At 37.7% G+C, this 17,195-nt stretch overlaps 1 protein-coding gene across 15 annotated transcripts in view; it reads left to right on the top strand.

Annotated features, from left to right (window-relative positions):
* Positions 1-17,195, top strand: part of DLG1 (discs large MAGUK scaffold protein 1) — a 213,371-nt gene that overhangs the window by 155,429 nt on the left and 40,747 nt on the right. For all 15 annotated transcript variants that reach the window (XM_004577810.4, XM_058662092.1, XM_004577809.3 and 12 more), the window contains one exon: positions 11,123-11,225. In XM_004577810.4, coding sequence (XP_004577867.2) covers positions 11,123-11,225 — 103 coding nt within the window. The remainder of the gene's footprint in view (positions 1-11,122; positions 11,226-17,195) is intronic.

Here is a 17,195-nt window from a genome sequence, read left to right as displayed (position 1 = left end):
GGTGTGTGTGTACAGTGTAAAATTGCCCAGCAAGGAAACGGAGCAAGTGGCTGAAACATGGAGCAACATCAATAAACTGTTAAAAATATTATGTTAAGCTAAAAAGGCACTGCAAACGATACTCTGTGATTCCAGTTACCTGATAATCATGAATAAGCAACACTATGTGGTGACAGAATTCAGAAAGCAGGTTACCAGTGATTAAGACCAGTGTGTGAGAGTGCACAGTGGATCTTGTTGGGTTGCTAAATGGAAAAAGGCATGTATCTTACTAGGAATAGTGGTGTTTGGGAATATATAGTTGTCAAAATTCTTTCAACTGAATTGGTTCAAGTTTGTGCATTTTTATGTAATTTTTCAATGAATTTTATTTTTGGAATTTTTGTTTTAAAAAAATCTATGTTAAATTTAAATGTGAGTAGATTTCATGTTTTTAACAATACAGATTTAGAAGCATAGGAACAAATTAGTGGTAAAAAATGCTTGCTTTTAAAATGACTTTTGTTGGGACAAATTAGTTATTTGGGAGAATAAAATTAGCTTAGAGTCTCACTTCACATATTGTGTCAAAATAAATTCTCAGCTGGCTTATAGTTTGCTGTGAGAAATTCAAAGCAAAAATAGATGTTTTTAATTGTCCATGTAGAATCATTTTATATGGGTCACTGACGGTGCTAAAGGACACTACCAGGTTCACCAATGACTAGGTTCACCCATAACTTTTCCTGGTGTTAGCACTGTAAGCCCCGTGTCTAGACATTTCCTTACTCTGTATTTTAAAACTAAGTGTTTCACATAGCACAGAGCAGTTTATTGCCCTAATGTGAGTATAGTTTAATACAGTATTATGTTTACATAATAGCAAACAGCAAAACTAAAATTTTACTGCTTCTCCAAGGAAATGCCCTGAAATAGGAAGGAGAAAAATATAAGGAAAGATACTCAAAAATAAATAAAATAAAAACAAGCACATTCAAGTGTTTCATTACACAGAATTTTAGTTTTTTGGTTCAGGTTTTATCAAGAGCAGCTGATGTTCTATTGAAAAACAGATTCCTCATACCTAGACTTCATACTTAGAGTTTCTGGCTGAGTGGGACTTGGTTGAGCCCTAAAAATTTGTACTTCTAACATTTCATGAAATACTACTATTGGTGTTCCTGGGACCAAAGTTAAAAATTTCCTAAGACAACCTATTACTTGATGTTCTTAAGGAGTTATTTTGAGAAAGCGCAAAAATTGATCATATTTTTTATTAAAACTTCTTTGAAATAGTTAATTTTGATAGAGATGCTTTTGTAATCTAAATCTGGTAGTAGAACAGCACATTTTTCAATACTGTAAAAATAAAATTAATTTAAAAATAATAAAATTAATGTTATTTCTAGTGATGCCAAGCATGGTGGATAATATATTTGATATTCATTGAAAAAAAACCTTGGAGTCAGAATTAACAGGTACACAGTATCAGGGGAAAATATCTGTTCCCTTTGGAAATAGGAAAGTAGGCAATATTGTGAGAACTCAGGAAACTAAAAACTTGTAGCAATCCAGGAAGTATTTATTCAAGGAAAAAATTACCTAATTTTGTTTTAGAAGAATGAGCTTTGTATAGTTTTAACTTTACCTCATCTACAGTTCTCTGTTAGCATGGGTTACCTTGAAAATCAGTAGCATACATATGCAGTGAAAACCAGTTACCTAGCAACCCCTGGGGGCAGGACTCTTTCAGACCCTTATGTCCTAAGAACTGTCTTAATTTGACCTATCTAGTGTCTCTGAGAATACCTATCTGCAAAGTTATGTGTATTCACCTGATTAAGAGTTCTTCTGGTACAAAAAAGCATATTCCCCTGGGATAATTGTCAAAACATATACAGCCAGATTATTCAGCCTAACACATTAGATACACAGTTGAGACAAATAGTACATCAATCTTAATGGTAATATATGATAAACCTTAAAGGAAACACTAACGAATGGATTGTCCCCACACCCTTTGTAAAACCCTAACTTAGTCTTTTAAATCAAGAAGGTTGTTAAATATGCAGGCTATATGCATCTGGTGTGTGTGCTGATAAAAGACATAGAAAGACCTTTAATTCCACCTCTGGCTCACCATGAGATTTTGTACAAGTAGGAAAAGGTGCAGTTATCAATTGATTCATTGAAGGTATACCTCCAACCTGTGCGCAGAACTCTGCGGAAAAAGCCCAAAGTACTTAAGGAAATGACTGTCCTATAAACAGAGACAAATGAATAGCATCTTGACTGACCACATGTGACAGAAAGTGCTACATTCATAGGAATAATAAAAATGATTAAGCAAACAGAAACTGCAAAAAAAATAAGATATGAATGGGGTACAGTTCTATTATCCCAAGTTGCAATATTATCTTGAATGTCTAGTTTTCAATAGAAAACTGGTATATATGCAAAAAAAAAAAAAGCAAGTGTGGGCTTTATGTTTGAGTGTTCATTTTAATGTTAAATATAATCAATAGAAATTATCTCTAGCAAAGTTCAGGTATTGGATTTACTAAACATAGTATTTTTTTAGACATAAGCTTTTAATCAGGTATTTTAAATATATTCAAAGAATTAAAGTAAGCCATGCTAATGAGTAAAACAGAAACTATGAGAGCAATATTTTGTCATGTTGGAATAATCAATGCACAGGTTGAAATTATAAATAAGGATCAATTATAAATTATATTTGAGGGGCCAGTGCCATAGCTCAGCAGTCTGATCTTCCACCTTCAAGTGCCAGTATCCTATATGGGCACTGGTTCGTGTCCTGACTGTTCAATATGCCCTGAGAAAGCAGCAGAGGATGGGCCAAGCCTTTGGAACTCTGCACCTCTGTGGGAGACCCAGAAGAGGCTCTGGGCTCCTGGCTTCAGATTTGCTCAGCTCCAGCTGCTGTGGCCATTTGGGGAATGAACCAGTGATTGGAAATTATCCTCTCTCCCTCTCTTTCTTTCTCCTTCTCTCTATAAATCTGCCTTTCAAATAAAAATTTTAAAAAAGAAAAACACAAAGGCAATTGCTGTGCCACAGCAAGTTAAGTTACTATCTCTGGTACTGGCATCCCATTTGGACTCCAGTTCGAATCTCAGCTGCTCCACTTCTGATCCAGCTCCCTGCTTATGTGTCTAAGAATGTAGTGGTATGTGGCTTTGCCATCCATGAGGAAAATCTGGAGGAAGTTTCTTGTTTCTCCTTGGCCATACCTGGCTGTTAAAGCTGGAGAGTGAAGTAGGAAATGGAAGATCTCTCTGTAATTCTGACTTTCAAATAAATGTTCTTTTAATTACAATATCTGAAAATATTATTGATAATGAATATTCATGATAATATCTGAAAATATCCAAAGCAGATGTAACTGACAAGCAAGTCAGCAACTTGAAGATAGAAAGTGAAATTATTCAAGCTAAAGGAATGAAAAAATGAAAAAAAAATGTAACAGTTAAACCCTTAGAGCATTATGAAATGTAATAACATATGTTCTATGGGAGAGGCTGAATAAAAGAGAAGAAAGAGAATCAAGATGATGAAATGGAGTAAGAACACATATAAACAGACAGAGAAATGTTAGCCTGTGTGAAGCAGAGAGGACACAGTCCAGGAATAGGAGAGGACAGAACTACAGCAGAGGAACACCTGGAGACTGACACACTCGTAAAAGCAACAGGCACAACAGTGTGGTGTTGCAATGACTGATACCCCAGCGGCATTCAGTGATTGATGATCTGAACTGCACCAGCAGCCGGAACTCCACCAGCAACAAGATGTGAAGGGACCTTCACCTTGAGCTCAGATGGTAAACCCAGACAAAAAACTGCCCATCTTGCTGAGCTGTTTGATTTGACCAGGAGCAGAGACAGACCACAGGTTCCAGACTGGCATTGCAGGAACTGGGTGTATTTCACAGCCCAGTCTACCCCCTAGAGCCGATTTGGGCGCTATTTTGTCTAGAGAGACAAAGGCTATTGGACAGTACTGTGCATGCACTGAGCTGGGAGTGAACTCATTTCTGGCTCAGTGAACTGCAACAACGTGGCATCCCACCCAAGATAGGTCCAGGTAGCCCTCAGACCTGATGGCCAGCAGATCAAGAACTCTAGTAGTGCCACGTCGGGCACCATTTTGTACAGTGTGTCAAAGGCTTTAAAACTGTAGGGACAACAGTGAGCTGCACATGTGCTGACCTGGGAGTGAACTCACTGAGCTCAGTGTATTGCACTGATCTCACAGGGAAAATAATATCGATTTTGGCATCGTACTGGTCAAAATAAGTCTGTGTGACTCCCAGACCTAATAGCCAACAGGTTCCAGCAAGATCAGCACCAATAACAACCTATATAAGACACCTGGTGTCTCCCTAATCCTGGGATGTGCTTGAACCACAAGTGGGAGAAAGGTTGTACAGACTGGTGCAGCCTCAGCATGGTATCATAAAAGGTAGAGAGTGGTGAGCCAGGAGCTGAGGTTATGGAGACTATGGTAGAAGTCTAACATAAGAACCCAGACCTGGAACTCACTGGAGGGATTGGCACAAATGACTGCAAAGAGCCATGTAGCAACTGCAATAAGTAAATTTGAACTATAGACCTGTTGGTGACACAGCTGAGAAACCTGCCCTAAAGAGAAGAATCTGATAACCAGAAGTACAATGACCAAGAGCAAAAGAAGAAACAAAGGCACAATGAATATTATTGAAAACTCCCCAGCAAAGGAACAAAACCCTTTGCTAATCTCAGAGTTCACGGAGGAAGACATCAAGAAAAGGGAAATACAGAATTCAAAACACTTGTTATAAAGCTTTTTATCAACAACAAGAAGCACGTAATACAGGAGTTCAAGGAATTTAAGAAATATGTCACACTGGAAATGAATCAAATGAAAGCTGATATATCAGAAATGAAGAATACAGTGGAGCAAACTAAAAGGACAGTGGAGAGTCTCCAAAATAGAATGAAGGAGGTAGAAGAAAGAATCTCTGAATTGGAAGATATTTCCTGTCACCGGGGGGAAACAAACAAAAAGCTGGAAGCAGAACTGGATCAAGATTTAAAAAGTATTCAAGAACTGAAAGACTATTAAAAGGCCAAACATAAGAGTTATGGGAGTCCCAGAATGTGCAGAAAGAGAAGCTGGGTTTAAAAATGTATTTAATGAAATAATAAGGGAAAGTTTACCTATCTAAAGAAAGAATTGGAAAACAACATCCAGGAGGGGCACAGAACTCCCAACAGGGTGGACCAAAAGCAATGTTCACCATGACATGTAATAATTGAGCTCTCTTCAATCGAACATAAGGAAGAGATCCTTAAATGTGCACGTGAAAAAAAAAATCAATTGACATATAAAGGAATGCCAGTTAAACTCACAGGAGACCTCTCACAGGAAAGTCTACAGACCAGAAGAGAATGGAGTGACATATTCCAGATTCTAAAAGCAAAGCTTTCTTTTGTCTTTGAAAATGAAATAAAATTCTTCCACAGTAAGGAAAAGTTAAAAGAATATGCATCTTTCAGTCCTGCCCAACAAAGGATAGTTGAAGAGAAGAGGAATAGCACCCAACAAAACCAAAGGCAAATGCAAAGAACATCCCAGTAAAATAATAGCAGAAGAGTAAATCAATGAACAACCCATTGCTAAAATGACAGGACCAAAGTACTACAACAAAGATCAGCAGAAGCATATCTCATGGATTTTGATTTTGTTTTTCAGTTCCATCTCTTAAAAATCCTTTTTTCTCATTAAGTTCTTGACTGACTCATACATCATACAGCAGCATCATTTTCTTCAATAAGGTTTTTGATTTTTATTTCTTCAGCAACACATTAGTCATTCAGTAGCATGTTATTTAACTTCATGGTGTTGTTAATTTCTTTTTTCTTCCTGTTTATTTGTTTTGTGGCTTTTCATTTAAGGGTATGTACAGTAATTGTTTAATGAAGACTATCATATCCAGTAGCATGTTTTTTAACTTCATGTAAAAATCTATTTTTCTTCCTGTTGTTGATTTTGTATTGTCTTTTAATTTAAGGAGATGTATAGTAACTGTGTAATGAAGACTACCATATCCACATATGAGGATACAATGCAGTGTGTATCTTTAGTTCCAGATCAAAGATGACTCCCAATGAAACTGTTAACTGTGTCTTGGCAATAGGATGCTGGACTCTGCCATTGTCCATTTTTGCAATGATGGACATATAAGTATTTATGAAGAACCATACTATAGTAATAATATAGGTTAACTCAGTGTGTGAGGGGGCGGGACCTGGGAAGGGGTAAGGGAAATCCCAGGGCCTATGGATATGTGTCATAAAAATGATAGTAATAATTTGTAAAAATAAATAAATAGAAGGCCATCTGAAAAAAGACCAAGGAACCAAAAAAAAAAAAAAAAGGGAAAAGAATAAATAATGACCAGCAGGTTCTAGAATTTTATAAGAAACATTTTAATAACACATTCAAGAAGTTCAAACTAAATTTGAAGAGATCAGTACCCTAAATACATAATTATCTTTTCAGTGAATATTAAAAGCCGTGGAAAAAATTAAAGTGCAAAAGATTTCTCATCAGAAAGAGTGGAGATCAGAAGACAATATGATGAATTCTCAGAAGTTACGATGAATTCTCAGAAATTATGCAAGTGAAAATAATATTGTTGGCCAAGAATTCTGAATACAGCTAAACTATTCTTGAGAAACAAAAAATAAATCGGGGCATCTTCAGTTAAATGCTGAGGGAATTGATATTATCCAACTGTTTAAAAAATACAGGAGGGAATCTTTAAGGCTAAAACAGAGGGATGAGAGTAACTGTGATCCACATGAAGAAATTAGGCAGGTGTTTGACTTAGAAGGGAAGCTGCTGTTTGGGGTGTCCTCATCCATATGAGAGTATTCAGGTTTAAGTTACTGCTTTATTCCCATCTGCAGCATTGTGCTGTTGAACAGAAGGGTTGCTATCTCCAGCCTTTATTATGTTGAGATGTTCCTTCTGTGACTTCAAAGTTTTTAGGTAGGCCTTTTGGCACTAAATGTTAAGCCACCACTAAATGTGACACCTGCATTCTGTATCACAGTGCAAGCTTATGCTGTTTGCTCCATTTTATAGTCCAGCTTTCTGCTAATGTGTCCTGGGCAATAGCAGATGATACCTCAAGTGCTGGGCCCCCGCATCCACATGAGAGACCTGCATGTAGTTCCTGGCTCCTGACATCAGCCTGGCCAAACTCTGGCTGTTGCATTTGTGGAAAGAACCAGAAGATGAAAGACATCTATCTCTCGCAAGGACAACTATCTGTTGCACTCTGCCTTTCAAGTTGAAGAAAATAAGTATACTTTTTGAAACAAAATGAAAAATATGAGGCTGCTGTGTGGCATAGTGGATTAAACCACTGCTTGGGATGCCAGAAGCCCATACCAGAGTGCTGATTTTAGTTCCAGCTACACTTCAGATCCAATTTCCTGCTGATGCAACTTGGAAGGTGGTAGAAGATTGTACAAGTATTTACCTGCCATCCATGTGGGAGATCAGGTGAAGTTCCAGCCTGCTTGTTTTGGCCAGGATCAGACCTGGCTGTTGTGGCTTTTTGTAGAGTGAACCAGCAGGTGGATGATCCCGGTCTTATCCATCTTCCCTCTCACTCTGCCTTTCAAATAAATATTTTCGTTTTGTTGGTTTTTAATGGAAGATTTAGGTAGACATATAACAAGGAAGACGATTGCATTGATAATCAGGAATTTTCCAAAACTCTTGAAGTCCCAGCCTAAATGGCTTCACTAATGGATTCTGCCAAACCAGTCATTTACAAACTTTTCCCAAAAGGGAGGAGTGTGAGGCTGGTATTAGCCTTACACCACACCATAGACATCACAAGAAACGAAAGACACAAATCAATATTTGTTATGAATATAGGTATAAAAATCTTCAACAAAATAACTTAGTGGTTCCAAATGTATGAAAGAAAAGATTAATAAGCCATCACCAAGTAGTTTTATTAAGAAATGTAGAATTAATTCAACTAAGAAGACCAAAGTAAGGCAACACTTTTATACAGCATTTAAAGTACATGATCACCTACAGAAAAGGCAGCTGTCAAAGTAAGCAATACTTTTTAATGATTAAAGACACTGAATAAATTAGAAATAGAAGGTAACTTCTTCAGCCTGATAAAGGGTGTCTCTGGGGGAAAAATAGCTGAGATCAGTCTATGTATTAAGTGTTAAAGCTTTTCTTCAAAAAATCAGGAACAAGAGGAGGGTGTTCATTGATCTACTTTTACACAACATTGTATTGGAGTTTTTAGCCAAAGCCATAAGCAGTAACAAAAGGTTCCGAAAGTGTACACAGGCACGCACACAACTCAACAAAAATGAAAAATATATTTGCAGATAACATAATCTTAGAAAACTTTTTTAAATAAGTAAAAATACAGAATCTATGAGTACATACAAGGAATAAAGTGCTAATATATATTTCTTTTTTTAAAAAAGATTTATTTATTTTATTACAAAGTCAGATATACAGAGAGGAGGAGAGACAGAGAGGAAGGTCTTCTGTCCGATGATTCACTCCTCAAGTTAGCGCAATGGCCGGTGCTGCACCAATCCAAAGCCGGGATCCAGGAACCTCTTCCAGGTCTCCTACACGGGTGCAGGGTCCCAAATCTTTGGGCCGTCCTCGACTGCTTTCCCAGGCCACAAGCAGGGAGCTGGATGCCAAGTGGGGCTACCGGGATTAGAACCGGCATCCGCAGGGGAGCCCAGTGCTTTCAAGGAGAGGACGTTAGCCGCTAGGCCATGCTGCCGGGGCCAAAGTGCTAATGTATATTTCAAAGCAGGAACCTTAAAAACATGCTAAGGGTAGGAAACATAGATTTTAACATATCTTTTGTTTAAAATATACAGGACTAGCAAGTCTATACAGCCAGAAAATAGTTGATTGCCAGGATTTAATAGGTTATATGGAGTAACTACTAAAGTATACAGAGTTTCTGTTTTGTTATGTTGAAAATACTTAAATATTTTAGAGTGAGATGGTGGTGTTGGTGACACAGATGTATAAATGTATTCAAAAATCACTAAACTGCATACTTTTGTATTTATTTAAAAGAGTTATCCAGAGAAGGAGAGAGCCACATGTATCTTCCACCTGCTGAAGGAAAGGCTGCGACAGTTAGGGCTGGTTCGGCTGAAGCGTGGAATTCCGTCCGGATTTCCCACATGAGTGCCAGGGCTTAAAGACGTGGGCCACATTCCGACGCTTTCCCAACACATTAGTAGAGAATTAGATAGGTCAGAACTCGACTGGCGCTCCTGTGCCATGGGGATGCTGGCGTCATAGACAGGAGCTTAACCGCTAAAACAACACACTTTGAAACTGTGGATTTTGTGGCTTGTGATTTATTTCTATGTTAGTACAGAAAAAAGTAACTTAAAATTTATTTACACTATTGTTTCTCAGTACAAGGATTTTTTCAGACATCCTTGATAATATACTTCCATTGAAATGTTCAGTGATTTTTTTTAATCTGTAGTCTTGTTCAATAAATTGTTATCTTTTAGTCAGCCATTATCTTCAAATATTTTTAATAGCAGAAATATTTGATACACATAAATAATACATTAAAATGCTTTTATTATTCTTGCAGTAATCTGTGAAAGTTTAGCTTCCTTTATGTTTTCTTTATTCACCCACTTCGGCTAGAGGCATGCTGTAATTACCATATTATGCTGCATTGGGTTAGAGTTTAAAGACATATGTTTGAATTTGATTTTATCTTTTACTTTCGTTGCATAGTGATACCCTTTTTAGATCATTATAAAACATACATTATGTTTAATAATTAAAGTGTTGTTTTTTTGTAAATTCTATGATCCAAACAATTATGGGTATCATAGTCAAATTTTTGAAAATTGATATACACAGGTTCTAAGTTCAGATATCTGAAAATTTTTTAATGCAAAATTCACAGGATAGTTTTCCCAAAATTTTCTATGAAGGTTCTGATAATTGCTGTATTCTATTCATTGATGGTTTCTAAATTTGTTAAAATCAAAGTTTATTGCATTCAGATTTAATGCTTCTACAAATGTCCCCTTAATACAAGAGGAATGGTCTCTTATGAAAGTATGGCTTGGGGCCCGGTGGCGTGGCCTAGCGGCTAAAGTCCTCGCCTTGAACACCCCGGGATCCCATATGGGTGCTGGTTCTAATCCCGGCAGCCCCGCTTCCCATCCAGCTCCCTGCTTGTGGCCTGGGAAAGCAGTCGAGGATGGCCCAAAGATTTGGGACCCTGCCAACCATGCGTGGGAGACCCGGAAGAGGTTCCTGGATCCCGGCTTTGGATCAGCACAGCACCGGCCGTTGTGGTACTTGGGGAGTGAATCATTGGACGGAAGATCTTCCTCTCTGTCTCTCCTCCTCTCTGTATATCTGACTTTGTAATAAAAATAAATAAATCTTAAAAAAAAAAAAAAAGAAAAGAAAAGAAAGTATGGCTTAAAAAAGTAACTAAAAAAAAGTGTGACTTGTAATGTGCACTATTAACAATGCTTTTCAGATATATCTCTTAGTTCTTTATTCTTTCTAAATGAGTCTTTAAAAGTCTGAGGTTTCTTAACAATTTTAACTAATTGCTTTCATATCACATCACAAGAATGAGTGGTTTGCTTTGTGAAAGGACAAGGAGAATATGAACTGAGTCAAGCAGAATGAAACAAAGTTTACAAATGCTTATAAATAAGCAAAATCAGTTTCCCTCCTATCCATGAGTTACCAATAAAATAAAATGTGCCTAGTTATGACATTTGGGTTTTTTAGGTTATCAAATTAATTTGTTAATGGATTGTAGCCAACCTTCTGGGAGAAAATGTTCTGATTTTGCTCATTTCATATATTTTTAGTAAGCAAAATGATGTGAGTGATAGCTTTTGTTTTGTTTGAGCAATATACTTTGGGTAAGTTAGGACAATAAAGGTCTTGAAGGTAAAGTTACTACAACTAAAATATTTTATCTGGCTTCTCAAAGAATAATCTATTGTGATTTCTAATTAAAGTAATTCTGTTCTCTCATGTTAAGATTTGGTTTCATTTACAGGTAAACAGTGTTGACCTCAGAGCTGCCAGTCATGAGCAAGCAGCAGCTGCATTGAAGAATGCAGGCCAAGCTGTCACAATTGTTGCACAGTATCGACCGGAAGGTAAGGAAATTCTTGCTGATTCTGTTGCTTATTTCAGTTGTTAAAATTCTTCCTCTTAAAATGTTTAATTCCCAAACTTAACTCTTTTTGTATTTTATTCTGATTTGTTAACCTATTACTATAGTCTGGACCTAATTAACTTTCCACATCAAAAGTGATTTTTAATAGGATTCTAGGAACTTTATCTTCCAATTATTTTGAGCGTTGTGTATTTTTTTTAATAAGTAAGTACATGTCTTTTAATACCCCTTTTGTTAGATCATTGCTCTGAAAGGAAAAACAAACAGTGATATTAATAAAGGAAATTAAGTCATTCACATATTTTATCTTTGAATTAAGTTATATTTACTAGTGTCAGGGTTTAATATATGTCTCTTAGTTTTTTCTTTTTAAAGTTAATAGTGCAAGTTTGAAATGTAATTTGTTTCTAAGATAAGGTATCATGGATATGATTGTATTTAGTTTATAGCAGAAGAAAATGGTAATGGAAAGTTTGAAGTCATGCCATACTTTATATGTGTAAGATCCTAGCGTATGTTGATACAACTGTTTTAACCAGTAAAGTCTCAATGGAATTATAAAGTTTGAACACCCAAAAGAATACTTAGCGTACTTGTTGATGTTCATAAACAACATAATAGAGAAGGAAAAAATGACGTGACTTGAGCTAAATGAAGCACTCTGTAGTTTAATAACAATTGTATTATTCTCAGCTTGGAACAGAATTTATTCTTACAACAAAAGCAAGTAACTTAGGTGATCAAAGTGACATGCTGGACATTGCTTGGTATTTCATCAAACCATAATATTGATCGAGTCCATCTATCTGTTAGGTTAAGTAACTAAGCAAGTGTAGATTGATTCACATAGAGAGTAAATTCAAATTAAATTCACATTAATCAGGAGAACAGGAATTCACATAGACGATCGAAATGGCCACTCATTAGTTTTTCTGAGAAGCAAATCTACCAGAGGAACTACACATGCTTTTCATCTTCTGGCCAACACGTACCCACCCTCTAAATACACTATGTGGAAACCAAATTACACTTGCCTTTCATTATCGACAGATCTCAGTTTAGGAAGAATGTAGCTGCTTAAGTTGATTAAGGTTAATCCAATAACTACTTCCTGATTACCCCAAAAACAGACGTGCAGTTCACCCATGTGACTCTACCTCATAGTAAGCAAAACTAAGACAGAAGATAATACTTGTATAGGTTGCTTAAGCAGCCAAGATCTGGCAAAGTGCCACATTGGAAAGGGAAAGAGTGAAAAATGAAATGTGAAGAATGCTCAGTGGAGGCTGCCCCATTTCCAATCCAGCTTCCGGTGACAGTATTCTAGGAGCCAACAGAAGATGACTCAAGTACTTGGAGCCCTGCCTTGTGGGACACATGGACAGAGTTCCTGGCTCCTGGTTGCCCCCGAGCTTTGGCTGTTGCAGGCATTCAGAAAGTGAACTAGTAGTTGCGAGATCTCTTGCTCTCGGTCTCAACCTCTTTGTTGCCCTGCCTTTCAAGTAAATGAAAATGCACTTTTAAAAAATGCTTAGTGGGGCCCAGCGGCGTGGCCTAGCAGCTAAAGTCCTCGCCTTGAACGTCCAGGATCCCGTATGGGCGCCGGTTCTAATCCCGGCAGCTCCACTTCACATCCAGCTCCCTGCTTGTGGCCTGGGAAAGCAGTCGAGGACGGCCCAAAGATTTGGGACCCTGCACCCATGTGGGAGACCTGGAAGAGGTTCCTGGTTCCTGGCTTTGGATCGGCATAGCACCGGCCTGTTGCGCTAACTTGAGGAGTGAATCATTGGACGGAAGCTCTTCCTCTCTGTCTCTCCTCCTCTCTGTATATCTGACTTTGTAATAAAATAAATAAATCTTTTTTTAAAAAAAGAATTTCCATGTTGGATGCGTTGGTTAGAACCCAGCTACACTCTTCATTCCAGCTTTCTAATGATGTCTGTTATAGGAGGCAGTAGTTGATGGGCCAAGTTGCTGAGTCTTAACCACTCACGTGGAAGATGGAATGCCTGGCTGGTTTTATCAAGCATTTGAAAACACAACAATGGATGGGAGAGAGTGTGCTCATTCATTCTCATTCTTTCTCTTTTTCTCCTCAACCTCTTCAAATAAAGTAAATAGATGATACTGGGGAAAGTACAGCGTCACCCCAATTCCGTACACCACTTTCTTCCATCTTTTCATTTCTAATATGGGGTTGAGAACAGTTTAGAAATTGAAAGTATATTATTTCAATGGGAAAAAAACCAACTGTTAAATATCTCTTTTCTTATAAACATACACGTGTTATTTCACTTACAGCCGGCAGTTCAGATACTCCCTAATATGTTTCAAGAAAATAGAGTTTGGTACAATAATTTCTGAAACATTGAATAGGAAAAATCTCCTATACTAGTATAGCTCAGCTTTGCCAAGTTTCAATGTGACTTATAGGAGAGGAATACAAATAACTTAATGAAGCAGATGAATGGCATGTAAGAGAAACATGAATTGATTGAAATAAAAAAAAGATGTGGGAATCTTAATTAGGTCAATAAATTAGGCTTAAAAGAAAAGTAACTTTGAAGAAAATGTTGAAGTGTATTTTGAACAGACATGAAGAATGATTTTAAGAACTATAAATATGAAAAATCTAAATGGAATGAACAAAATAAGTCCTAAATTTTAAAACTTATCAGGAATTGACATTTTTCAAGTATTTTAAATGTTTAATATCGAAAATTTGTTTTACTTGTTAAATTTTAATTACTTCCTAGGAAAGAGTGTTTTTCTGCCTCATTAAGAAAAGTAATAATGTTCTTTGTATAAAATGTCTTACTATTTCAGAGCTGTAGAATATTTTAACTCATTAAGACTTACATTAACTAAACCAGCAAATTGCTAAAAAAAAAAAAACTGATGGATATATAAAATATAACGTATCTTTATTAAAAAGTGCCACATATCTGTTAAAGCAGCAAGGAGTTACCAAAGAAAACATGAAGGAAAAGTGGAATCTCATAGCTGAGGAAACAAAGAAGTCACTCTTCTTCTAAGTGCAGTTGTATACTGGGTTATGAAAACCAATTTTTAAATTTACAGCAGTTTTGCCAACTAATTGCTAAACATAGTTTTTACTAAAAATAAAAGTAGGAATGCACATATGACACAGTGGTTAAAGCACCACTTGGGACGCCCACATTCCTTTGTCAGAGTGCCTGGGTTCCAATCGTGGCTCTGTGTCAGATCCAGCTTGTTAATGCACACCTTGGGAGGTGGCAGATGATGACTCATGTACTCCGTTCTTGCCAGCATTGTGGAAGACCAGGCTTTAGTTCTGAGCTCCTGTCTTCAGCCTGACTCAGCCCTTGTTCTGTGAGGCATTTGGTGGTGGAACCAAAGGCTGTAAGGTGTGCATGTTAGGGAGTCAGGGAGGGGGAGTGAAAATAAATAAAACTTTTTAAAAGTTTTTGAAACTTTGATCTGCAACAAAACTACGTAGAAAAGTCACCCCAGAAACCCCTAAATAACAAGCAGATGTAAATAAGGTATCAGCAATTAGAAGACCATATTATATCAACAACTGAGCAAGGGAAAGTAACAGAACCCCCAAAAGCCAACCAGTACTCCCTAGAAAATGCAGCGTGACAGTTTGAGAACAGCACTTGAAATAAGGGTTTAATCTACATGTTGAGTGAAGGGGATAAATATGCAGTAAGATGTGAAAGGGTGAAGTAGTCTGGGCCTTATGGTACAATTCGCCAACTCTAACATTCTCTCAGTCCAAAATCCCACACTAGAGAAGAACTTCTGGTAATAAAATATGCGTTGAATGATAGGAATAGTACAGCCTGAAGAAATAGAAGGTCCAGATGAATGGGAGTAAGTATGGTATCAGTCTCATAGTGTCTAAGATTTTATCTTTAAACCTGACAGAAGCTACAAAAGGGAGAAATCTAAGCTGTAAAGTTAGAAAACCTGTACTGAGGGGCGAGTGCTGTGACTCGGGGGGGCTAATCCTCTGCTTACAGTGCCAGCATCCCATATAGGTGCCAGTTCATGTCCTAGTTGCTCCATCTCTGATCTAGCTCCCTGCTAATGTGTCTGGAAAAGAAGCAGAGGATGGCCCAAGTCCTTGGAACCCTGGAAGTGGGAGTCCTGGTAGAAGCTCCTGACTTGACTTCAGTTCAGTCTAGCTCTGGCTGTTGTGGCCACTTGTAAAGTGAACCAGCAAATGGAAGATCTTTCTCTGTCTCTCCTTCTCTCTGTAAATCTGCCTTTAAATACAAATAAAACAAATTTTTAGAAAAGAAAGAAAATCTATACTGAGCCATGATTCCTATGTAAAAGTTGGATAAAATTTGTTTCACATGGAAATGAATTGTGCAAAATATATTCTCATGAAAACTTATTAGAAAAACGAAAACAGTGTAAAATCTCTGTGCAGACAGTGAGAACAAGCCAGAAAGATATAACCACAAAACAAATGAAACTAACGTTATTGTCAAAGAAAAATGATAAAATATATAAAAGAATACACTAATGATTTGGTTTTTAAAAATTGGAAAAAAATTTAGAACTTACTAAAAGACGTAATATTTCATAAAAGCAAGTGTGGGTCTGTTTTTAAATTAAAAATAGAGATCCAGTGCCTGCATTGTAGCACCTTAGTTTATATAGCAACATCCCATATCAGAGTTCCAGGTCAGTTACTGGATAGTATGCTTCTGATCCAGCTTCCTGCTCATGCACGTAAGAAAGCAGGAGGTGATGGCCCAGTTTGGGCCCCTGCCACCTACAGGGGAAACCAAAATGGACTTCCTGGCTCCTGACTTCAGCCTGACCCAGACTTAGCTATTATTGATCCCTTTAGGAAGTATACAACAGGTGGACGATATCCCAGTTTTCTATTTATCCCTCACTTCTAATTATGCCTTCTAATTATGGTTTGATGATTTGTTTGTTTGTTTGAAAGGCAGTTACAGAGAGAAGAGAAACACAGAGAGAAAGAGAAAGATCTTCCATCAGCTAGTTCACTCCCCAGATGATGGTAATAGCCAGGGCTGGGCTAGGCCAAAACTAGAAGCCAGGAGCTTGGTCTAGGTCTCCAGTCTGAGTGCAGGTGCCCAAACATTTAGGCCATCTTCAGCTGCTTTTCCCAGGTGCATTAGCAGGACAAATGGATCAGAAGTAGAGTAGCTAGGCTACAAACTGGTGCTCATGTGGAATCCTGGCATTGCAGGCAGTGGCTTTAGCCTGCTACCTCTGCAACATTAGCCCAAATTAAACTTTTAAAAAGATAATAATAAAAGATTTTTCCTTTCTACATCCTAATCACTTTAATCCTAGCATTATGTATCCACACTTCACATCTAGGAATGGGAAGGGATGAGGGAATTGGATGTTAAGGAGAGCCGTGTTAAGAGCCATGTTAAGAGTCGTTGGATATATGAAGGGCTTCTGTGTGTATTAGTAGCTTATTTTTGAAAAGTCAGAGCTTGAGAGAAGGGAATATGTGGTAGTGTTCAGAGCCAAGTCAGTGGTAGAGATAGGTCATAGATCACAAAGAGATTGCTCCAGTTAAGTTTCTTTTTAAAAGATTTTATTATTATCGGAAAGCCGGATATACAGAGAGGAGGAGAGACAGAGAGGAAGATCTTCCATCTGATGTTTCACTCCCCAAGTGAGCCACAACGGGCCGGTGCTGCGCCGATCTGATGCCAGGAACCAGGAACCTCTTCCAGGTCTCCCACGCGGGTGCACGGTCCCAAAGCTTTGGGCCGTCCTCAACTGCTTTCCCAGGCCACAAGCAGGGAGCTGGATGGGAAGTGGAGCTGCCGGGATTAGAACCGGCGCCCATATGAGATCCCGGGGCGTTCAAGGCGAAAACTTTAGCTACTAGGCCATGCCGCCAGGCCCTCCAGTTAAGTTTCTATATTGCTGATGTTACCTATGATTTTCATTGTTGGGG

The sequence above is a fragment of the Ochotona princeps genome, chromosome 3 (genome assembly GCF_030435755.1).
Source record: "Ochotona princeps isolate mOchPri1 chromosome 3, mOchPri1.hap1, whole genome shotgun sequence".
NCBI lineage: Eukaryota > Metazoa > Chordata > Mammalia > Lagomorpha > Ochotonidae > Ochotona > Ochotona princeps.
The sequence above is the reverse complement of the archived record's forward strand: the minus strand, read 5'-3'. Positions and strand labels throughout refer to the sequence as shown.